Here is a 24,072-nt window from a genome sequence, read left to right on the forward strand (position 1 = left end):
TTGAACTCACAATCTTAGAGTCGAAAATAATGAATATTTACCATCCGAGCAACTATCGTTAGTCAAAATATCATAGGTAAAATTAAATTCTTAAAGAAAAAGGTAAAACCTAAAACAAAACTAAATAAGTCTTTCGATATAACAAGGTAACATTATTCAAAATACTTAAATTCTACCGTAATTCTATAAAATAACTCAAATTAAAAAGCCAAAAACTTTTAAGTCGCTGATGATATGAGTCCTAATCAAACAAGCTAAACATGGCTTCATCATCACTCTCTTCTTTTATTTCCTCCTGAAAACATACAAACAACACAATAATGAGATATACATACAATAAGTTAAAACACCTTTGAAAAAATATATATTTATATTTAAAAGCGCTTTTAAAAAGTTTAGTCAAGCAGTAACCGTTGTTCAATTAATATAAGATCAAAGCATACCTTCTTCTTGTCATTGACGGAAGGTGCAGTGGAGGCATCGTTATCAGTAGTTGGAGGAGGAGCGGCAACATCGTTGTTAGAAGTTGGGGTACCAACGTTCATGATCAGTTCATTAACATTCATCTTTTCACAAAGTTTTGCGAAAAGGCTTGGCCAGTACGATTCCACCTTTAAATTTGATGCTTTTATAAGTGTACCAATTCTCTCCGCCTACATATAAATAATAAATCGAGCCAACAAAATTAAAATTTGATGAATTATGAGTTTTGAACGATTGTTTATATTTAGAGATTAAAGAAAGGGGAAAATTTTGAAAATAAAAGAGTAAGAACGAGGATCTTTCTTGAATAATACGATACGAGAATAAAGGTTTCTATTTAAGATTCAACAACAACAATGACATATATTCCGTGTAATTGTACGATCCAGAAAGTGGTGTGATTGAGATTATTATCTATCGCTCAAATAAAGCATATAAAAATAAGTATTGAAAAAAAATATAATAGCAAAGAATTCATAAGAGGAAGGAGAAAATATATTACGTACATTGATTGAAATATTATCATCGTGAAGAATCAAACACGCGTAAGTACAAGCAAGTTCACCAATGGAAGACATTTTTCTCTTCTTAACAAATATGCAGAAACTCTTGCCGTCCGAATTTTTGGGGGCAGGGAAATATTTTGTAGGGTATTTAGGCTTTTTGTGGGACTATTTATAGAATATAATTTATGCTACACGAATCCTATTTCAATTTGGTTAAAAGGCCAACCAAAAATACTATATTTCCTTGGGGAAAAAAAAAGTATCCGTTTCCATATTGGTCTAGGAATTAATTTATTTTTTATTTATTATTTTGGGAAGAAACGAGGATTTGTGGGTTTAGCTTACAAGAAAAAAAATCATTTAATATAGGAAAAATTGTATATAATAGCAAATTATTAATTCAAATTAAATGCTATAAATATAGTTTGATTTAATTGTACCCCATAGCAAACTATTGTTATTTAACATCTCTCATGGTGAATCTCGCTCGCCACTCTCGTTCTCTCCCTCGCCTCTCTCAGTTTTTATACAAACGCAAGTGTATAAAGTGCGTTTGTGTTTGTATAAAGGGAGAGAAAATTGTATTTATACATATATTTTCATTCCCCTCTCTCCCCTCTCCCAGATCTTGCTCGCCACTCTCCCAGATCTCGCTCTCTCACTCGCCTCTCTCACTTTATACAAAAACCGCAAATTGTATAAAATGTGTTTGTGTTTGTATAAAGCGAGAGAAAATTGTATATATACATATATTTTCGTTCCCCTCTCTCCCATCTCCTAGATCTCACTCGCCACTCTCCCAGATCTCGCTCTCTCACTTTATACAAAAACGCAAATGTATAAAATGCGTGAAAATTGTATATATACATATATTTTCGTTCTCCTCTCTCCCCTCTCCCAGATCTCACTCGCCACTCTCCCAGGTCTCGCTCGTTCACTCGCCTCTCTCACTTTATACAATTGATCTTTTTGTATATGTATACCAAAACAGATTATACAACTGCTTTCTTTTGTATATGTATAGCGAAATATACATATTTATATTTGCTATGGAGCGCAATTATGCAAAGTTTGCTATAGCATACATATATGAATTTTGTGTTTGCTACATGTGAAAGTTACTCTTTAATATATACATAAATAAACCCAGTGACAAAATTATGTATGTTGGTTTATATTGATGACTACTTATAAAAAGGTTAAATTTTACTATTGGTCACAAAAGTTATTTTTCTATTTTGGTATAAAAAAACTCATCAAACTTAAAAGGTTATCACCTAAAATTAATAAACACTATTTTTAATTAGTAAAATAATTTTTCTAATAACATCAAGGAATTTAATGACAAATCAAATTCTATGAGCTTGATGTGATTGCTTCAAAATAAAGATGTAAAGACAATTTCGTAAATCACAAAAACGAGGTTTACTAACTATTTTAAAATGTTATGTCATAAATATGAGTTCGGAGCCAGAAAGACAAAAAAAATTGTCAAAAATTTCAAAAAGGCCCATCAATTTGTTTTAAAATCAAAAGGGCAGAATCGCTCTCGACGAAGCGATTTTCCTCTGACACAATTTTAACGCCGTTAGTCTGTTAAAAATTAAAAAAAATCGCTGCCAGGACAGCAATTTTGTCCAAAACTTTTTTTTCTTTTTTTCGTTAAAATCACTTTAAGTCCAATTTTTTTTTCCCAACTAAAATCACTGTTGTGGCAGCGTTTTAATTAAAAAAAAGAAAAAAATCTTGAGAAATCGTTTATTAAAAAAAAATTGTGAAAATCGCTGCCTTGGTAGCTTTTTATTAAAGAAAATCTTTTTTTTTTTTAAACGCTGCTTTGGCAGCGTTTTCATTCCTCTCCAAATTTTTTATTTTTTTTAATTGTAACTCAATTTGTTTTTATATGAAATGTGAATATTGAATTACAATTTTAAAAAATAATAAAATTGGAGGGAAATGAAAACGCTGCCAAGGCAGCGATTTCAGTATTTTTTTATTTTTTTTATAAAGTCGCTGCCAAGGCAGCGATTTGCCAAGAATTTTTTTTTAATTAAAACGCTGCCATAGCAATGATTTTAGTTGGGAAAAAAAATAACGGACAAATGGTGTCAAAATTGTGTCAGAGGGAAATCGCTTCGTTACGAGAGATTTTGCCCTTTTGGTTTAAAAAAAAGTTGATGTGCCTTTTTGGAATTTTTGACAATTTTTTTACCTTTTGGCTTCGGACTCTCATATATATGGTGCAAAATATAAAAAAATGTAAGTGAAATTTTCTTCATCATCCCTAAGGTTCATTGCTTATTTTATATATATATATATATGAATTTTTCTTCTTCGTCCCTAAGGTTCATTGCTAATATATATAGAGAGAGAGGGGTTCATACTTATTATATATATTCCTCTGTCCAACAATAGTTGTCTACTATACTATTTTGGGATGTCCAATAATATTTGTCTATTTTATGAAATTAATAGATAATTTTACGCTTAATTCATAATTTACCCTTATTATTAATTATGATCATTTTCCTATTACATTTTAAGCATTATATACGTGTCTTCAATTCCTTTATTTAATTTAAAATTGCTAGTTTTTTCATCTTTAAGTATTTCTATGATTAGCCAAGAGTCTAGTTCGATGTTGAGGTAGTATAACCTTTCTGAATGCACCATTTCCAATCAAACTTGATGTACTTTAATGATTTCTATATTCTTTCACATTTTGGCATTGTTATTTTTCTAGCTAATATATTTAAGTAAGTTTTCTTTCGATCCGTCCAATTCATTCATGAGAAGTATTTTTTTCACAAGCACAAATAATTTTTGCTAAATTGATTTTTCAGTTCTAATATGCTTTGCTTGTTTGGATTGGGTTATGTTTTGAGCTACCGAATTATACTATTTTGACTCGATTATTGTCGAGAAATTTCAAGAGTAAAGTGTCAATCATTTTTAAATAATTTTCCAATGAAATTCTATTGTGATCATAATACCTCACCTATTGGGGATGATATATGGCACACTAGATCTACCTCTCTACAAATTTTCGGGAAGATTCCATTTCAGAGAAATCTAATAGCAAAGTTTGACGAAATTTTATTTTATATAATAGTGTATAAGATTGTATATTATTATATATGGGTGTATAAATATCTTTTGTAATATTATATACTGGGGTATAATATTGTATATCAAGTTTTAAAATATTTTTGTAAAAAAAAATATGAAAGCTTTGTATATTATTGTATATTGGATGTATATTATTGTACACCAAATTATGCCTTTAACTTAAGATTTATAATGTACGTTTTTTATTATATTTTTGTAAGGTAAGTTAAGTAATTGTACTTTTATTAAATTTTTCTAGAAAGTTATCATATGATTATTTATTTAACGATGGATCGACTAATTATTTGTCAAGGCGCGTGAATTCATTTATTCAAAGCCAAAAGTTAATCATTTTAAAAGGCCACAAATTCTGCATAGTTCATATACAATCTCATAACCCATGTTTCACTCTTTTCATTAGTTTTAATAATGTTGATGTAGTAGATTCCTGATGGTTTACTATAAAATGCAAAATCTTGTTATGTTTGATGACAAAATAATAAATAAAAATATGTCTATTATTCAGTAATATAGAATCTTATTTATATATATATATATATAGATAGATAGATAGATAGAGAGAGAGAGAGTGAACTTCTCATTAATTAATTTTTTTAAAAATCGATTTTTAGAATTAGGTTTCTGATCCTATGATAACTCAACTATTTTTCGTACGATCATAATCCACCTCCTCTTGTATTGTCAGGTTGGACTCAAGATTACGCATAATACTATTATAGATATTGAAATTTTGTGGACTCTTTATTTAATTTGAGTTGAAACTCTACAAGGTGTGTTCAATTCTAACTAAGATTTTTGGAGGCTACTCTACCCTAAATTAGGGGTGCGCAAAAATTGAACCGACCGATAAACCGAACTGAAAAAAGTGTTATTGGTTTATTGCTATTGGGTTAACGGTTTTTTAATGGTTTTATAAAAAAAATTATTGGGTTATCGGTTCGGTATTGATTTTCAATATTGGGTTATTGGGTAAACCGATAACCCATTAAGAGTTAAGACTAGTAATTTACTACTTTTACATATACATACATATTAGTAAATACATTAATCTCAATATCTTAATAGTTATGTCTTTGTCATTTAGCCATCAATTCATACTTCGCTGTGACTTTGAGTTCACAACTTTACATTATACAAATCGTCAAAACCTAAAATAAGAACCATATTCCTCTTGATTTCCCTTTGTGTTAAACACATGTATAGTTCTTTTCATGTTTGTTATTATTATTTCTATTTTATGAGCTTTTGTAAAGTTACATTATTGTCTTGTCGTGTCAAATTTATTAGAGAAGTCATATATTTGTTTTATAAGCATTTTCTTATTGGTTAAACCGAAAACCAATAAAAAATTATCTTATTAGTTCGTTATTGGTTTAGCATATTTAAAAACTGAAAATCAATAAACCGAACCGATAATACATAAAACCAAACCGAATCGACCGATGCACACCCCTACCCTAAACCCTAGTTCATGCCTATATAAAGGGTATTATATTACCTTAAAAAGGCATCTTGAATATTCTGCAAATTTATGGAATATTCATATAGAGATCATCCAAATCATCATAGTTCGGAAAATACGCCACTAACGACCCTCGAATCACGAATCATAGATAAATTTTAGGAGAGTAGAATCAAGGGATCAATAGATTTATACCCATGAATAAAATTGTGTTCCTTCATATTTTGTGTGATTGTCATTTATTTTCTGTCAAGATATCACCGGGCAAAATCTAAAACAAAACTAAATAAGTCTTTTGATATGGCAAGGTAATAATTCTACTATAATTCTATTAAAAAGAACAATATAAAACAAGCTTAAAATAAAGAGCCAAAAAGTTTTAAGTCTTCAAATAAGCTGAGGATGTGACTCTAATCAAATAAGCTAAACATGGCTTCATCATCACTCTCTTCTTTTATTTCCTCCTGAAAAAAATACAAACAACACAATAATGAGATATTATGCTTACAATTCACTCTCCATAAGTCAAGTAATACATAAAACAGTATTTCTGGAGAGTAGAAGAAGTTGTTTTTCACCAATCTACGAAAAAAATTTGGTCAAACACTAATTGTTGTTCAAATTTATTGTTTAAAAAACAATCGTTTCTGACCAAAAGTACTTTTTGAAAAACATTTTTCAAAATAAACTAATTTTAGAAACTTGGTCAAACATTATTGATATGCAAAAAAATTGTAATTTACGAGACATTAATATAATTAAGATCAAAGTATACCTTCTTCTTGTTATTGACAGAAGGTGCAGTGGAAGCATCGTTATCAGTAATTGGAGGAGGAGTGGCAACATTATTGTTAGAAATTGGGGTTCCAACGTTCATGATCAGTTCATCAACGTTCCTCTTCTGGCAAAGTTTTGCGAAAAGACTTGGCCAGTATGATTCCACCTTTAAATTTGATGCTTTAATAATTGTATCAATTCTCTCCGCCTACATAAATAATAAATCGTTCAATATCTAGAGCAAGCAAAATTTAACATAAATTTAAACTATGGTTTAAAAATCAGTGTAACCTATAATCTGCCATTTGTCCAGATTGTGGTTATTCTTAATAGAGAAAACAAAACATTTAAAGTAATATAGAGTACAGACAAAATAATTCAATATAATTTTACAAGCAAGATTTAGAAAAGATAGTGTAATTAAGGTTGTTTCTGATAAATTCTCTACTCAAAGTATACAAAGAAATCGTAAGAAAGGAGAAAATACATTACATTGATAGGAATATCATCATCGTGAAGGATTAAACAAGCGTAAGTACAAGCAAGTTCACCGATCGAAGACATCTTTTTCTTTTCTTAGTCTCAACTCTTAACAAATATGGAGAAATTCTTGCCGTCCGAAGATTTGGAGCAGGGAAATTTTTTGTGTGGAATTTAAAATTTGTGAGGACTATTTATAGAGTATAATTTATGCTACACAATCCTATTTCGAATTGGTTTAAAGGTCAACCAAAAATACTATATTTACTTTAAGAAAAAAAAAAGTATCCGATTTCACATAGATAAAGGAATTAATTTCTTTTTTATGTATTTATTATTTTGGGAAGAAACAAGGATTTGTGGTTTTAGCTTAAAAATACACAAGAAAAAAAAATTATTTAATAAACATAAATAAAGTTTACGCCAAAACTATGCCGGTTTATACTGATATGAATATTTGTAAAATGGGTAAATTTTATTATTGGTCACTCAATTTTGAATTTACTGGATGAAAATAAATATTTTTATTATACAAAAAAAAAAATTGGCTCGAATTGATTTTTTTAGTAAGAAGCAAATCAACCCAAGTATTATTAGGTTTTTTTTCCAATATCAAACCAACCCACTAATCGATTTTTTTCCCGATAGGACTCAATTTGTAGTTTGATTGGATTTTGTACAACTCTATTTTAATTATTACACAAGTCAATTGATCTCCAAAGTTTGTATATAATAATACAAAAGTCGTTTTTCTATTTATTTTTTAATCATATAAAAGTTATTCAACTTTATTTAGCGTATTTGATAAATATATATTTTTTAATTAGCAAAAGATTTGTTCTTATAACATCACTAAATTTTATAATTTTATGACCTTGATATGATTACTTCAAAATAACAATATAAAATGACATATCATATTTATGAAAGAGGTCTACTAATTGTTTTAAAATGACATATCATATTTATGATACAAAACATAAAAATTTAGGTGAAATTTCCCCTCATGCTTAAATTAGATTTTGACACAATTTCGTGCTTAATTAATGCACGTATAATGATAACGCAATATGTTGGAAATATTACATATTATAGGAAAATAGGGAAATATTATATTATTACGATAAGATTATTTTCTTTAAAAAATATTCTAATTGGGAAAATAAAAACAAAAAACTTATTGGCTAATTTCCTACTATTCAATTAGTTAGTCTAACTAACATACAAATTTGCTTTGTCAAATGTTGATATGATATTTGAAATTTGTCTCTTATCTATTACATTGGGACCCTTGCACCCTTCGAAAATTGTAGGGACAAGAGATATGTGTTGTTAGCCAGAGAGTTCACAACTACTCCCTCTATTCCTAATTACTTGTCCACTTTTAAATTAGCACATCTATTAAGAAAATAATTAATGACATAGTGCGTTTATCATTTTACCCCTATTAATTATGAAGTGGATGAAAAGTTCTACATTTTTCAAAATAATTAGTCATTTAATTGAGGGTATAATAGTTAAAAAGAATTTATCATTTTTTGATTTATCAAAATGGACAAGTAATTAGGGACAACTATAAAAGGAAAAATTGACAAGTAACTACAGAGAGTAATATGCAAGTTGATTGGATTTTCTATAGCAATGAGTAAAATTGATAAGTGTCTTCGATTATTTGAGTTGGATTACATTTCTAAATTGATTTTTCAGTTTTAATATGATTTGCTTGTTTGAGTTAGACTTACATTTTGACCCCCTGAATTATACTATTGCAATCAGGGACGGAGATCAAACAATTTTAATACCTTCCCATTAATTAAATGCAACTCTCAAATTGGAAACTTTGGGTTCAAAAAGCATTTCAAAGATCATTCAAACGATTTAAAATTTAATTAAATAGGTGATTTAGCATGCCTAAAAAATATTTAGGTAAAACTATTTTAATGAAGAAAAAGTAAACACTATCTAAAAAACCTTTTGATATCTTATCCAAAAACTTTTTTCCTACCATTTTAAAAAAAGAAGGATGCGACAACTTGATAAAACAATCAATGTTTTTGGTCACCTTTTGCCGACTTTGCCATTGGATTTCAATCACATATATGGTGGATCATAAATAAATATCCTAATAGAGCAAGTATATAAATAATTGAATATATATTATTTGCATATAATCGTGGAATATAAAATAAGTTATACTATTGCGATAGATGGTGATATTGAAATCGTCAAGTAAGCTAGGTTTTTAGATCGAGGTCCTTTTGTGTATCTAACTATTAGCAAAATTAAAAAAGTATCTTCTAAACATATTTTAGGATTTATTTTATACTGTCAATTGAAATTTTTAATATGACATAATATATAAATATACTTTTTAACTTGGCTTTTATTTCATATTTATTTTCTTCAACTTTGATTGTGCACAAGTAGACATTTAATTAGTAGGCGTTTGGCCATGCGACACTATATCACGATATGAAATCGTGAGATGGAATCAGCGTTTGGACATGCGATTTTACGCTGATTCCATCTCATGATTCCATATTCTCCAAAAAATCATGATATGAGAATTCCGTATCATGATTTGAGATATTTTTAATATAAAAATTGATCCACAAGTTTATATTTTGTTAAAACAACCCCACATTTATATCTATTATTTCATATGTAAACAAAATTTATAATCACATCATTACTTTTTTAAAATTTATTATTCCTACCGACATAAAATTTATTATTCTTACTGACATAAAATATATTATTCTCACTAACATATAGTCACTTTAACTCACATCAACCGATTGTTGAGTAATAAATTTGTTCTCTTCATTTACTACAATGCCTAATTTATTACTTCTACCGTTTTGTAATTATTACAACTCAAAGTAACAATGTTGGTTTGGCTTCTCGGTCACATGATCGAGAAATGCAAGTTCGACGTGACGAAATTGTCCGTACTATGTGGGAGAATTATATTAAAGACTAGTATACTACAATTTATGTTCAATTTTTTTATTGAATTAGAGTTAGATGAAACAGTTACTTAAGTGGAGAACAAATAGCTTTATAATAATTTATTATGCGATTTTATAAATTTTTGTTTATTTGGTAAGATTGAATAAACAATTGGAGCTATTTTAATTGTTTTACAACTTATGAGATTCTTATGTTTATGAGAAAATATACAACACAAAAATTTCATACCACATGTCAAAACAAAACTTCAATTTCATCTCATAATCTCATATTATGATATCATATCATGATTCCATATCATAATACCATATCGCATGGCCAAACCGGACCTTAAATTGTATAAAGTTGAACAAATAAATACACACATCGTACGTGACATTCTATATGACAATTTGCGTCTTACGTGTATTATGCCACATAGAACTCATGTGTCTACTTGTTCAACTTTATACAAGTTTTAAGTGTCTACTTGTGCACACCCAAAATTAAAGAGTACAAATGTGAATGAAGGTCAAATTAAAAGACACATTTATGTATTATGTTTTTTAATATACTTAGCTCAAATTTGAGCACTCGACTTTAGAGGCGGGGTCACTAAGATAATTCAAAACATAAAGAAGTTAAAAAAATTCAATATTTACTCCCCGTTCATTTTTAATTGTCATGTTGCGATTTTCAAACGTCAATTTGATTAATTTTCAAAGTTAAATTAGATTTCATCAATTCAATATTTTAAAAACAAAAAAAAAAATAGATATTCAAAATATACGAAAAGTACGATAAATTACAATTTTTTGCACATCAATATGATGGAAAGCACGTCATTAAATGTTAATCAAAGTTCTTGTAGTTTCACTCTAAAAAGAAAAATCATGAAAATTAAAAATAGGTGGAGAAAGTATTATATATATACATACAAAATAATTTAAGTATATATAAAAATAATGTATACTTTTCCATTTATAGAGATTTAGATGAACACTTCACCATGATCTAACTCAAATACCAAAATCAAACTCATTCTCTTGCATTTATATTAAAAATAAATATTTATTTTACTTATCTATTTTTATAAATTATGAGAATTTTACTTCTTTTTCATACTATGTTTAATATTAATTTTAAATATTAAATAATTAAATCTAATAAAATAAACCTCGAATTAAAATTCTCACTAATTTATCCTATTCCCTACTACTATTGGCTAATTGTTATGCTAACCTTGTACTCCATCGAATTTTCAAGAATCCCCCCGGCCAAAACCAAAATTATTAGCACCGGTAGCTATAAAATCACCAAATTTAGCCTTAAATTCTCTCTTGACGCTTCTCCTTCTTCTATCCCTTAAAGGGTCACTTCAAATCGGATCAAATCTAGGCAAAATTTTCTCCTTTTTCCTCTTCTGGGTCGTTCTTGTTTTGTCGATTGAGGCGGACATAGTGAATTAGTTCATCATGAGGAAGAGAGAGAGGGAAAACCCATGTGGTATTTGTGGGCATTATCACAAGTACGAAGAAGGGGAGCCTTGTGGGGTTTGTGGTCATCGAATGCCTACTGTTTCTGATATGGGTTTTCCAATTCAAATCAGTGCTTTTCCTTCTGAGATCTTGCCGGAGTTTCTTTTTTTGGGAAGCTATGATAATGCTTCTAGAGCTGAGCTTCTTAAGAGTCAAGGGATTTCTCGTGTTCTCAATGTGAGTCCCTCTTACTTGTCCTTGCTTTGTTTCTTTCTTCGAGTTAATTGAATTGTTGAGTAGAGTTGACAAGTTTCAATCTTTGAGGCAAAAGTTGTAAAGTATGATTTTTGGTTGTTGTTGTTGTTGGTAGAAATTATAATTAGTTGACCTTGTTCTGTTCTTGTGTTTGAGGGATTTGGGGATATGCTTGTTATCTGTTGCATTGTCTTTTTGAATTTCTTGGAGATACTCTTGTTGAGATAACTTCACTAATAGTTACATAGTCAAATTCAATCACTTGGTGTCCGGTGGTGCATTTTGTGACTAGGCAATTTCTCTTTAACAATTTTGTTGTGAGTACCTTTCACTTCCTTTGTATGATGCATGTCGAAGATTCTCATTGTTGTAGTATAATAGTAACAATCTGCGAAAACGTGGCCTGAGTTTCCAATCCTAAGGTGTGTCAATGAATATAAATCACAAAATTGACCATACAACAACAGCAACAACATCTCAATCCCAAGGTAGTTGATGAATCAAGAAACCATCTAAACTTGATGTTTGTTAAACAGCCATGCCTTAAATCCACGTAATCAATGGCAAGTTTGTACAGCAGCTTTGCACTTAGGTCTTCTGATTTCTTTGGAGCTGTATGGGAATCTCTGCTTTAAGTTGGGGCTAAATTTATTACCTTGCTTTCAATAGTTCATGAGGGAGGGGTAAGACGACTATTATGGCAAGCAATGAAAAAGAATCTTCTTTCGCAGAAGTATCTAGTTTCTTTTCCTTCTCATATTTGTGTGAAAAAAATCAACTCAACCCTCTTCTTATAAATGAGTTGGTGTCATATTTGTTAGTATCTTAAAACAAGCAAGGTTCACATTCCAGTAGACTAATCTGTAAATTACTTGGTACTGGTGAGAGATAATAAGTACTCTGTTATAACACATTAATGCATAACTTTATGGTCCTACACAAATCTTCAAAGATACATTTAGTGTGTGACTCCAACTGCATCCTACAAATACAATGTGAATGTCTGTGTTGGTTCTGAATTGAGTCTGCGCAGATCTAGGTCAGGCCATTATTTTGATGATGGGTGATATCGATCTTGGAAATGGATGATAGATTTATTTCAAAGGGTTTTAAGTTTATCTTATTCTATTCTTTATACTGTTATTGTGCTGTACTGTTGTAGTTAATTTTGTCTATATTTCGAATATCTTATTGATGTTGGATTTCTAGCATATTTCGAGTGATGTAACTATAAACAATGGCTGCCTACTTAGAAGCTTCCGTCTTGTGTTCATGTGCATGATTGTGTCATTCTTTCAAGCATCTCTTTTCACAATGGGTCTTGAAGTCATTCGCAACCCGTCTCGCTCTGTCATGAATTTTTACTACTTTCATCTTTTAGTTGCAAGTTGCAACAGAATTTGAAATGAATTCATGTTCTATCTCATAAAAATCCAGTCTTTGGATTTTGGTTTTATTAAAATGCCTATTCAATCTTAGCCTTTAAAAGACATGGACGACTAGAATTAGATCTTGACTGAGATTTTTTTGGTAATTATCTGACATTTTCATTAATAACCGTGAAGATTTACAAAACTATAGCAGCGCCTTCGCAGCTTGCTTTTCCATCTGCTATTCTCATGTACAAAGAAAAGTAAGAATAGAACCTAACCTAGAACACAAAGCTTTGAATCATAATCCTCATTACTACAGGGGCTCTTACATTTCAAACATAAACTGTTTATCTAGCTAAACATTCCCAAAGCCTTGATTTCTTCTCAAAAATCCTTTAATTCCTCTCGATCCAAATGGAGTGAACAAACTCTGTATAGACCATTCTGATAAGTTGAGCACTCTGTTTTCCCCTTGGTCCTCATTATTATCCCATTGAGGTGATGTTTCGAGTCTGTGGCAAAGAAAACCTGAAGATGAATCCATTGTAATAATCTTTCCTGTAGCTATTGTGAATACAGCTAGTGAACAAATAAGTGGTCGCTGGATTCATTTGCTACAGCACATAACCTGCATTGGTGATCCACATTCATTCCTCAAGAAGCTAACCTGTCAACTGTCATCAATCTTCCTTGCAACTGCAGCCAGACTTTTGGTCGGGCTGCATTATTGAACATAAGACCCTTCCATCTCATTCCAGGACAGTCCCTATCAACTGAAGATAGATCTGCTTAACCAATCCTTTGTGGTGTGCGCATTAATTTAGTTTGTAAAGCATGTAGTGCCATTTACACTCTATTTGGATCATTGTTACCCATTGTATTGTATTGTATCGTTACCATACCTACACTGTTTGTTTTGATTGTTACTTAAAATGTATTGTATTGTATTGTTAAATTTTGTCGTTACGTAACAATGAAAACCCCAATTTTATGGAACAACCGATTTGGTGTGTTCCCATTGTTACTTAATTTCTTTTTTCAATTATATCATGGCATAATATTTCATAATACCTTTTTACCCTTTACCATATATTATTAATTCTAGTCAAACCTCCTACCCTAGAATAATTAAGGATATTTTAGTAAATTTATAAATTACAATACAGTACGATACAGTCAAACCAAACAGTAAAAATGTTATTAAACAACAACAAATAATACAGTCTAGCCAAACATTATATCTACCATACAGTACAGTACAATAGAATAGAATACAATACAATACATTATAAAACAATGGGTAACAATGATCCAAACAGAGTGTTAAAGGGAAGTTCCCTGTAGGAAGCTAGGCTATACAGTATGTCTCTAATGTCATCTTAGAATGCTCATATTTGTCATATGGCCAAAAAGAGAAGAATGTAAATATGAGATCACAAACAACTTATTATACGTCAAATTCATATGCTTGGACCATGGAAGATTGGTTGGTGTTTGGAATTGAACTTTCCCCTTTCAGACAGGAACCGACATGGACATTATCTCATTTTATTTAATAAGCCTGGTGAGGTTTATTGTTTTCAATTCTGAACTCCAATGGGTTTCTTTTTGGGATTTTGTACTTGCCATTTCGTCAATAGCAATCTGTAATACATTTTCTTTTTCTGGTGAAGCTCTGTAGTACATTCTCTTGTAGTTTATATATTCCCAAATCCACAGTTTAAGTGCTAAGCCAACTTTAGTGGGAATAGTCCAAATAAGATTGATAGGAAGCTTTGAGGAGAACACATGCTGCAGTTTGGATATGATAGTCTGGTTCATGTATGATGATGCATGCAAAAAACTACAACTGTGATGTGTATGAGTGGTATCATTGCATGATCTATTGTTTGTAGGAAGGCAAAAGATTATAGCTCATTGGATGACGATATTGCCTAAGACAGTAGGAGTTATGTACACAATCTGAAGCCTTGGGGAATTTCTCAGAAAGAAGAGAAAGAAAAGGAACTGACAAGAGAGCTAAACAGAATGGAACTAATATCAATCATTGTAGTTAGAGGGACGGATTGCATAAAGTGTAGTACACATCATTCGGTGAATCTGGATTGGCTGAATGTTAATTTGATTAGTGGTCCTTTCCGGGGTTTCGTGGACATAATTATGGATCCCCTACTCTACTTGATTTATATGGGCCGTTTCCTCTCTTGGATGCTTTCTCATTGTCTAGTTAATTAGTCTCTTGTCCAGAAGGGAAAGGTTAGTTTTCCTTTTTCTGATGTATATCTGCCATTAGGTTATGAAGGAGATCTTGAATAAGATGTTAGTCACTAAGAAAAGGAGGAGAACCTTTTTCATTTTTAGCTTGAGTGGTCGCCTGTTGTTGTATGTTTTTGTTTATGGCCTTCCATTATTGATCAGGATCTTCATGAGCTTTCATGAATTACCACCAGGGAGGTCGTGATTTTATAGTTCTCTAAAGGAACATTCTTTGAATCCTATAAATATGAGCTGTGGAGTAATTATCCTCACTAACAGAAAGAACCTGGTGAGGTTTGTTTGTCACCTTTTCAATCAAGCTGGACTTAAGGTCTTTTAACTTTTACTGGTGCATAACTCGATTTAGAGGGTAAGAGAGTGGCAAACAGTTCCACATAGCTTGTTCATTTTCCTGCTCTTTTCAAGTACACTGGGCTGTTTCTCTGCAATTTTTTAATTGATGCAATTTAATCTTGATAATATTTTACTATCTGAAGTGAACTAAACTATATCTGGCACTCAGGCTTTGCTAAAACATGCTGATGTTTCTCTTGCTACGCCATTTCAATTTTCATTTTAGTGCTTCAGAAGTTATGCATGAGACAACTTTTGCAACCTCTATAGATCATCCCTATTACTGTCAATATTATGGAACCAAGTTCTCATCCACATTTACTTTTTCTCTGTGCAGACTGTACCTGCTTGCCAAAATCTATATAAAAACTCTTTTACTTATCACTGCCTTGAGGATGAGCAAGATTTGCAATTTGACGATGCTATCCAATTCTTAGGTGAGTGTCATTACTTGTGAATTTAGTATGTCTAAGCTTATTTTTGACAATTTTTTACTTTACAGGTTTAAGAGTATTTTAGTCTGACATAGGAGTTCAGATAATTTCTTTTTTAGATTCTTGGCTCTGTGGGATATCAAGGAACAATAGGATTTTAAACACGTAAAGTTACTAACACCAAATAAAATGGGTTTTGAGCATCTTTTTAAAGAAGTTCTGGCAATATCTTTTGAATTTCTCTTTTTAAGTTTCCTAACAAATAATTTGTGGTTGAATGACTTTTCTAAAGGTACTAGCATGTAGTTATTTCTGGGGTATTATCATTAAGAATACAAATGTTTACTTATCAAAAGACCATTGTAGAAAGCACCCAAAGGTGTGGTCTAGTGGTCAATGAAGTGGTTAAGAACCCTGAGGTCTCAGGTTCAAGACTCAGCGGAGACAAAAAAACACTAGGTGATTCTTCCCAAAAAAAAAAAAGAACATTGTAGAAAACCTCTGCAAAACCCGAAAACATAATTAGAAACCCTTATATTTCGCAATACCTATCAGTTAAACATCTGCATTATGAATTCCATTCACATTGTGTAAACATCATAGATATTTTCATAAAACAACATGCATTATTTCAGCTGTAAATATTATCAGCCTTTTGATCTCAGATGAGTTTAACTCTTTCATTGAAGTTTCTCCCTTGTAAGTTAACTTCTGATCAATTTATTAAGTCATGATATGCTTGATTATCTCCCTTGTTCCTCTTCCTAATAATCACCTAGTTCCAAACTTTGAAGCTTTAGCATTGTATTTTCCACGTGACAAGGCATCCATCCTCCGAGTTGACATGCTTGTATAGAGAGTTTTATTGTATGTGTTTTACTTCTGCCCTCTGGCTGTTTGCCAACGATCCCTGTCTGTGAAGGACAAGCTACTGTGTTAAGCTTCTCTTATGAATTTAGCTACCTGGACTTCGACTGCAAGCTCTTCAAAGAATCGAGTACTTCATTCTTTTACCCATCTTCAATTATAGCTTTTTCCAGTTGAACGTTGAGTCTTCTACAGGATTCTTGTGTATAGATTTGTCTCCAACAGGCTGTTGTTTTGAACTTCTGGGGTAAAGTAGGAAACGAAGCTTGCACTCTTTTCCTTTTCCAAATGCTCTGGTCGTGTCTTGGATATGTATTTAAACTTGACAGCACTTGACGATTTAACTTGAACTTTCTCTACAATCTACAACTGTTGAGTCGGAAAGTATAGTATTCGTGCTAAAATATGATATCATGCAATTCGACTGCTATAGTTGAAACTATCATGTTTATGGCTTCAACTTTATTTTAGAGCCATCTTTGTATCTTTTTTGCTTATGCTTTGCTGCTAAAGTGATGCTGATGTTACTTTTCTTCTGCAGAACAATGTGAAAAGGATAGGGCTCGTGTTCTTGTACATTGCATGTCAGGAAAAAGCAGGTTTGGAGTTTGATTTGTGAATTTTGCATGCATAAGTTTTCATGATTTTCTGTTTTTTTTTTTCTTTTTGGTTTGGTGTTGCATCCTTTCCTCTGTTCTCTTTGTTCTTTCCTCGGGTTTCCCTGAAATATAATGGTGTACGGTCAAAGTGTGTTTATCGAAACACCTAGATTTGTTGATTGAGAATGAAAAATGCAGTAAACTATTCCATTGAATTGCTTTCAATTGATTGTGCTTACGGAAGTAACTATTATTAGAACTTAAATTGTGCATTTTTGACAGGTCACCTGCCATTGTAATTGCTTACCTGATGAAAAGTAGAGGGTGGAAACTTGCACAGAGCTATCAGTGGGTGAAAGATCGGAGGCCTTATGTCGACGTTAATCAAGGTTTAGTTATACCCTTATAAGCATTTCTTCATTTTACCTTTTATTAATCTGAAAAGTTATGATACGTCTGCTCGGATATGCTGGTGTCACAGGCAATGATCTAGATTTTGTTTTTGTTATTAGAGCCCTATATATCAATGAGAGACCTTTTTTCGTGTTTTTTGGTAATGCAGGGGTTTACCATCAACTACAAGAGTATGAACAGAAGATCTTCGGGTCACTGGAGAACCAGGCTGCATTTGGCATGCCAGTCTTCTCTTCTCCTGTGCTGCCATCCTTGAGCTTTAACTACCCAAAGCCTAGTGATTCCGTTCAAATTCCAGCCTTCAACTTTTCTGGTGCTACATCAATTTTCGCTCGTCCTGATATTGGCGTTCCTCCCCAGGAATTCACCTTTGGAGCTGCTGCTCATGCCTCAGATATCCATTTGAATTCAAACCAAAATCCAAATAGTAATATGGATTAAACCAGTAATACTATCTGCCATTGTGGAATCCTCAACTTGAATGATGTTTAGAAAGCTACACAAATCACTTGACTGAGTTCTTCATGACTTGTTTTAAAGTATGAAATGTCAGTACAGTTAATGTAACTACAAAATTTTATGGAGTTGATGAAAAAAGCGAAAAAAATTCATGTGATCTTAGAAAATATTGAGAATCTCATCAATGGAACAATTACAAAGAGGGCAAGAGCCTCTCTTCATCCACAATTCTCTTGAACAAACCCTACAATATGTATGTCCACAGGGGATAAACGCTGCGCCTTTATTTCTCTCCATGCACACGCAGCACATTTCATCAATTCCTCCTCTTCCTTCTTCTTTAATGTACCATTTCAGACTCTTCTTCTTGTTCTTCTCATCTCTGCCGTCCGTTTCCTCAAACAATCTCATCAACGTCTTCAATTCCGCCGTGGCATTCACGCTCCGGTACTGACGTTCCGCTGCCAACGCTGTAGCGAGGTTCACGTTCCCTTGATGGTCCCCGATTATGGGCTCTTCTTCACCGAATAATTGGGCTTCAAATTGTTGGGCCTCTTCTTCTTCTTCTTCTTCTCCTCTCATCGTCACGTCTGATACTCTCAAGTTCCAAGAGGATCCACAGCAAACCAGTCCGGTGAATCCTAACCGTTGCTTCAAGTTTCTCCACATCGTCCTCGGCCTATCTTCTCCGTCCATTTTTCTAACTTCCTACAAATTCGTAAGGTATTTCTCTCTGATTATTGCACAAGAAAAATCCATGAAGGAAGATGATAAAAGGTAGTGAAATTCTTACTTATAACAGTCCAAAAGATGATCACATTGATTGTTTTGGATTCCGGAATGGAATTTTCTTCTTCTTGTTGGTTTGCGTGTGTGTGTGAGAGAGAGAGAGAGAAAAGAGAGAGAAATTAGAGATTATTATGATGTAAAGAGGTGGGAAGAAGTTAAAAAAAGAAGGGATGCTTATATGTTCAAAATTTTAGTTACAGCTCATGACTGAATTTTTCTGAAATTGGTAAAAGTGAAACAGAATGTGGACTGTCGGGGGTGGGTGACCTTTTTCACTTATTTACACCATATAACTAACTGCCTAAAACTGAATCTATCATTTTTACAATAATATCGTATTTAATGTAATCCCACAAAGTAACTATTAGTATGGAAGGATAAATAAGATTATTCTCAACTATCTACTAACCTGTTAGTCCAATTCGTAATTATCATAGCCTCATATCTAAGAATTAAGATCATGTTTTTGATAAGTTAAATTCGTATCATGATCTATTTAATGGCTTCCCATAATATATTTTTTTTGATATATCTCTACCTCTTCTAAAATCATCTATAATCAATTTTTCACTATTGATTATTATAAGTCATATAATTTATATGAATAAGAAATAATTAATATAGTTAATAATAAAGTAAAATAGGTATAAAATGATAGGTTATCTTTTTTATTTTTTAAACTGAGCAAAATATTATAGATTGTAATATTTCGAATATGGTAAATATTATTTTAAAATGTCGATTAAACACCATATAGTTTGATTTTCAAGATGTAAAAATGTGAATATTCGAAAATACAGAATAAAGATATGCTACTCATTGTTTATGTTTAGTTAGCACGAGATAGGGAGTGGCTTTGGTTAATAGGAAGCGTTCTTATTCTACAATATGAAACTTTGTGATGCGAAATTCAAATTTAGTTTAAAATGTCATCAATAAAAAAAAAAAGGTCATTTTTATGCTCTCTTTCAATAAAAACAAAATGTGGAAATTTTCTTTGTGATTTGTGAATCCATTCCAGAAAGAAAAAGCTGCAAAAGGGAGGAAAATAAAATTGAGATAATTAAGCATGTGCAATAAGAAGCATGATGATTATGATTAAGATTTAAATTCGATAAAGAATTTAGAGGTCCCTTAATAATTAAATTCCTTAATCAAAAGTTTTTTTGTCATTATGCAAAGGCTCAATTTTCAGACTGATTTGAAAATCAAACAAACATAAGGGACCCCAGGGTATAACACTTTATTAAAAGTCCAACCTTATATTAATCTGGTCTAATCATTGTTCAAAATTCTCACCTTCTGAAAGTTTTTTTAGTTCATTTAATAGAGTTTGAGTTCGATTTAATTATTAAACCAATACAAAGCCTATCGTAAAATTATATTAGAACAAATTATCTATATTATGTTTTTTTAAAGTTCGATTTTTTTGAATGATGCATGAATATAATGGTTTACCCACCAAAACATTTTTCTTTGGAAGGAGCTAGGGAGATTCTGGCCCCTCATTGAAATCTGATTAAGCACTTTTAATCTTAAATTCAATTGAAATGTGTACTTTTGATCTTTTTTGCTTGTAATTTCATAAAGGAAACTTTCATAAACTTAACAATTATGTATTATGTTGAGTTTGTATTGTTTTTCATAAATGTGAGTAATATGATTTTTAAAATCATTAAATATGATTATATTTCTCACATGTTGGGATAAAAAAATGCACATTTTAATTAAAATAAAAGTTAAATTTATTGAATCATATATTATAAGATAAAAAGCAAAATAAAAATGAACCGATAATTGAGGTTGGTCTGTCTGTATATTCATTGTCGTGTAATCACTTTTCTAAGGCATTATTATACAAAGTTTAAAAAAGCTTTCTGTCATTTCTGACTTCGTTGAATGCTTTACTATTTTGAAAAATATAATTTCTACTTAAAATTTTGCATTTACAGCTCCTTAGTCCTTCCTCTTGCTTTCTAATAGCACATAATACGAGTCGAAAATAGTGTTTTTAAAAGGCATTTTTAGGAGAGAGTAGTAAAAATGCATCGGGGCGATCACCGATTAAAATATACGACTTATTTGAAATTAAAGCGTAGCAATAATTATAGAAATATTATGATATGATTTCAAGTGTCCAAGATTTATGTCTTATGAGCTTAATATAGGTCATTGTTTTACTTGTTCTCAAATGATCGCTTAACTAATATTGTAATTATTATCTTAGAAAATTATTACTCTTCTTGATTTCAATTTTTTTTTAATAGAGAAAGTGATCATTCGAGAAATTAATTATTGTTTCACATGATATTAAGTTATAGTTTTTTTAGAAAACTCGCCTCACGATTAAGAAAACACATAAATTAAGGTACTTGCGTCAAAATAGGAAAAATCACCCCATATACACATTTAAGAGTAAATATTACGGGTTTTAAACCTACTTTTAAAAATTTCTTGCATATAACAAATTATTTACGGGCTATGACATATCAGTTAAATTTTATTTTATTTTAAAACTAAATTATATTTATTTAATAAATTATTAATCTATTTATAGTTTTTTATTATTAATTAATAATAGATAATTAATTTGATTTTACTTCCTTTTTTAAAAAACTAAAATTTTCAGTTACCCAATTTTAGGGATTTCCTTTCCTTGTTTACTGTTACCATCCCCAATCATCGATCACACCACCACCCCACACATTTCTTCACTCCCACACGACTCAACCCACAACCCACTATCAAACTTTCTCCATTCTTTCTCATCTAGTCCAACATCAAAACCGATTACCCATCTTACCCACGATTATTCATCATCATGTCTAAGAAACAAATTGAAACTCCACGAAAGAGCCCCATATTTGACGGAATTTCAACTGATGATGCTCATGCTCCATCGTTTAATATATTATCTCAAACACCCCATCTAAAATTGTTCAAATTCCGGCCACCAGTGGTCCATCTCGTTCGAAGAATCAAAAAGATAAAAATAATGAAACAAACTAAAGTGTGACTACGACAAATCAAAGGGGGAAGAAGAGGAAGGGGAAAAAACTTGTTGAAACCCCTCTAAAGTCTGATTCCGACTCATATTCGAATTTTATTGGTCAAACAAAAAAGAAGAAAACAAAAAAAGCAACAAAGGTTGAAGTCACTGAAACATCAAAACTTTATACAAGAAGAAAAACAAAAAAGGATGAATCGGAATTACCAAAATTCAAAAAGCCCAAAAAAGTGGTTAAGGTAAGTAATTTATTTAATTTATTTTTCACATTACTCAAAATAGTTATTTTTTTATATCACATTATTATTATTGTTGTTTTTAAATTTTTCTTTTTCTGAAATTTGTTCCAAATCTGAATAAAATATTTATGCATTTGATTATAAATTTTAAATGATGTATATTGTATGAATTATGATACAACATTGATATGCATATGAATTATTAATTTTGTTTTCAAATTTTATGATCTTATTTAACTACTCTGTATTGTATAGGTACTCCTGGAATTTTTTGAATAATAAGTGTATGGAGTGTGTGTGAATAATAGATGTATGGAGTGTGTGAATAATATATGTATGGAGTGTGTGTGTCACGCCCCAGATTCAAGGGCGCAACTGGCTCCTAATGCCAGAACTCAGGCTCGAGCTGACCCTGCTGAACCATTTGCTAGTAGCGCATGGCAGCCACAAACAGTCAAGAAAACAAATAAGTATATCTTGGCTTAAAATTAAGCCCTCGGCCGACAAGGCCCCTGTCAACTGATCTATAAAGGAAACAGCTACTCCCAGAAAATCATATAAATAAATAGCCAACTAGCACAGAAGTCCTGATTGGGCCGTCGAGGCCACCATGATATCTATACCAAAACTAAAAACAGGTAAATATCAATACAATACATCAAACAGCTCACAAGATTCAGCAAACCAACAACATAGGCCAGTATGGCCATAATGTAGCTATAAACCCTATACACTAGTCTGCAAGCCTCTAAGAGTAGTAAAGATTGGTGGGCCAGGTCCCACCCTACCCATGAGAATATATACAACAAAAGGTAACAAACCTCCCAACTCTGGCAGCTCCGGAGAAAAGGGGCTGACCAATCGGATAAAAGTCAATCCTGCTAATAAGGAGGTCTACTCGGTCGTCTGTCAGGACCTGCATGCATGAATGCAGCGCCCCAAGGCAATGGGGCGTCAGTACAAAATAATGTACAGAGTATGAAAGGCAATAGACTATGATGAGGTATCCTGATATACTGGAATAATCTGATAAATAAATTAAGGATAAGATAATTGTACTGACCTGCTTCTAATATAAATTTATCAAAAATAATAAAATAATAACCTAACCAAGCCCCCATAAGCTCGGTAGGTACAAACAGCACACAAGACCACCTCGGAAGGTGCCAATCAGCTTGTATACCCCTATCGGTAGTCCCCTAGCCCCGCAGGTAGTCACATAGACCTCTTAGGCATCAACATAGCTTATAGACAACTCATAGCCCTCTTAGGCAACAACATGGCCTTGTAGGAAGCACATAACCTTCTTAGGCGTCAATATATATCCCTATAGGCAACTCATAACCCTTCTAGGCATCAATATAGCCCTGTAGGCAAGTCATAGCCCTTTTAGGCATCCATATAGCCCTGTAGGCAGAACATAACCCTGCTAGGCATAGATCACATTCCTGCAGCTAACCACAATAGCCCAAAGGCAACAATAACAATCCAACAGCTAAAAGTGAGCAATTTAGTTATAGGCAACCTATACAAATAGCCTCTAAGTCGTGTCCAACATACGAATGTTACTACTGAATAAGAATCCCGATAAGAGAGGATTATACGCACTCGAGCAGCCAACAATCAACAATAATGGCTACAAGTATAACAACCATAACAACTCAATTACATTGCTCCTAAGCTTTAAAGAAACATTCCATAGGAAGAGAATAGCCTTAACATACCTTTTTCGCTAAATTCACGTGGCCTTAAGACTTTA

General features: G+C 31.6%; 5 protein-coding genes across 6 annotated transcripts in view; 1 reads left to right on the forward strand and 4 right to left on the reverse strand.

Moving 5' to 3' along the window:
- Positions 1-24,072, reverse strand: part of LOC125877105 (glucan endo-1,3-beta-glucosidase 12) — a 343,740-nt gene that overhangs the window by 289,137 nt on the left and 30,531 nt on the right. The gene's annotated exons all lie outside the window — the stretch shown is intronic.
- Positions 111-1,061, reverse strand: LOC125877127 (60S acidic ribosomal protein P1-like). Its single transcript, XM_049558450.1, has 3 exons — positions 990-1,061; positions 444-653; positions 111-295 (listed from the first exon to the last, which is right to left on the reverse strand). The coding sequence occupies exons 1-3, from the start codon at positions 1,059-1,061 to the stop codon at positions 242-244; spliced, it is 336 nt and encodes a 111-aa protein (XP_049414407.1). The 3' UTR covers positions 111-241.
- On the reverse strand, positions 5,909-6,987 carry LOC125877126 (60S acidic ribosomal protein P1-like). Its single transcript, XM_049558449.1, has 3 exons — positions 6,850-6,987; positions 6,356-6,565; positions 5,909-6,044 (listed from the first exon to the last, which is right to left on the reverse strand). Exons 1-3 carry the CDS (start codon positions 6,919-6,921, stop codon positions 5,991-5,993), a joined length of 336 nt encoding a protein of 111 aa, XP_049414406.1. The 5' UTR covers positions 6,922-6,987; the 3' UTR covers positions 5,909-5,990.
- On the forward strand, positions 10,992-18,403 carry LOC125877117 (protein-tyrosine-phosphatase IBR5-like). The gene is made up of 5 exons (XM_049558439.1): positions 10,992-11,504; positions 15,843-15,942; positions 17,348-17,405; positions 17,688-17,794; positions 17,968-18,403. The coding sequence occupies exons 1-5, from the start codon at positions 11,265-11,267 to the stop codon at positions 18,258-18,260; spliced, it is 798 nt and encodes a 265-aa protein (XP_049414396.1). The 5' UTR covers positions 10,992-11,264; the 3' UTR covers positions 18,261-18,403.
- On the reverse strand, positions 18,318-19,197 carry LOC125877124 (uncharacterized). The gene is made up of 2 exons (XM_049558447.1): positions 19,072-19,197; positions 18,318-18,986 (listed from the first exon to the last, which is right to left on the reverse strand). Exon 2 carries the CDS (start codon positions 18,972-18,974, stop codon positions 18,438-18,440), a length of 537 nt encoding a protein of 178 aa, XP_049414404.1. The 5' UTR covers positions 18,975-18,986; positions 19,072-19,197; the 3' UTR covers positions 18,318-18,437.

This window comes from Solanum stenotomum, chromosome 9 (genome assembly GCF_019186545.1).
Source record: "Solanum stenotomum isolate F172 chromosome 9, ASM1918654v1, whole genome shotgun sequence".
Lineage (NCBI taxonomy): Eukaryota > Viridiplantae > Streptophyta > Magnoliopsida > Solanales > Solanaceae > Solanum > Solanum stenotomum.

Coding starts and splice junctions, on each gene's coding strand:
- LOC125877127 (XM_049558450.1), bottom strand. CDS start 1,061: ATGTCTTCCATTGGTGAACTTGCTTGTACTTACGCGTGTTTGATTCTT. Junction 654..989: donor ATGATAATATTTCAATCAAT/GTACGTAATATA, acceptor ATTTATATGTAG/GCGGAGAGAATTGGTACACT. Junction 296..443: donor CCGTCAATGACAAGAAGAAG/GTATGCTTTGAT, acceptor GTATGTTTTCAG/GAGGAAATAAAAGAAGAGAG.
- LOC125877126 (XM_049558449.1), bottom strand. CDS start 6,921: ATGTCTTCGATCGGTGAACTTGCTTGTACTTACGCTTGTTTAATCCTT. Junction 6,566..6,849: donor ATGATGATATTCCTATCAAT/GTAATGTATTTT, acceptor TTATTTATGTAG/GCGGAGAGAATTGATACAAT. Junction 6,045..6,355: donor CTGTCAATAACAAGAAGAAG/GTATACTTTGAT, acceptor TATTTTTTTCAG/GAGGAAATAAAAGAAGAGAG.
- LOC125877117 (XM_049558439.1), top strand. CDS start 11,265: ATGAGGAAGAGAGAGAGGGAAAACCCATGTGGTATTTGTGGGCATTAT. Junction 15,943..17,347: donor CGATGCTATCCAATTCTTAG/GTGAGTGTCATT, acceptor TTTCTTCTGCAG/AACAATGTGAAAAGGATAGG. Junction 17,795..17,967: donor TTATGTCGACGTTAATCAAG/GTTTAGTTATAC, acceptor TTGGTAATGCAG/GGGTTTACCATCAACTACAA.
- LOC125877124 (XM_049558447.1), bottom strand. CDS start 18,974: ATGGACGGAGAAGATAGGCCGAGGACGATGTGGAGAAACTTGAAGCAA.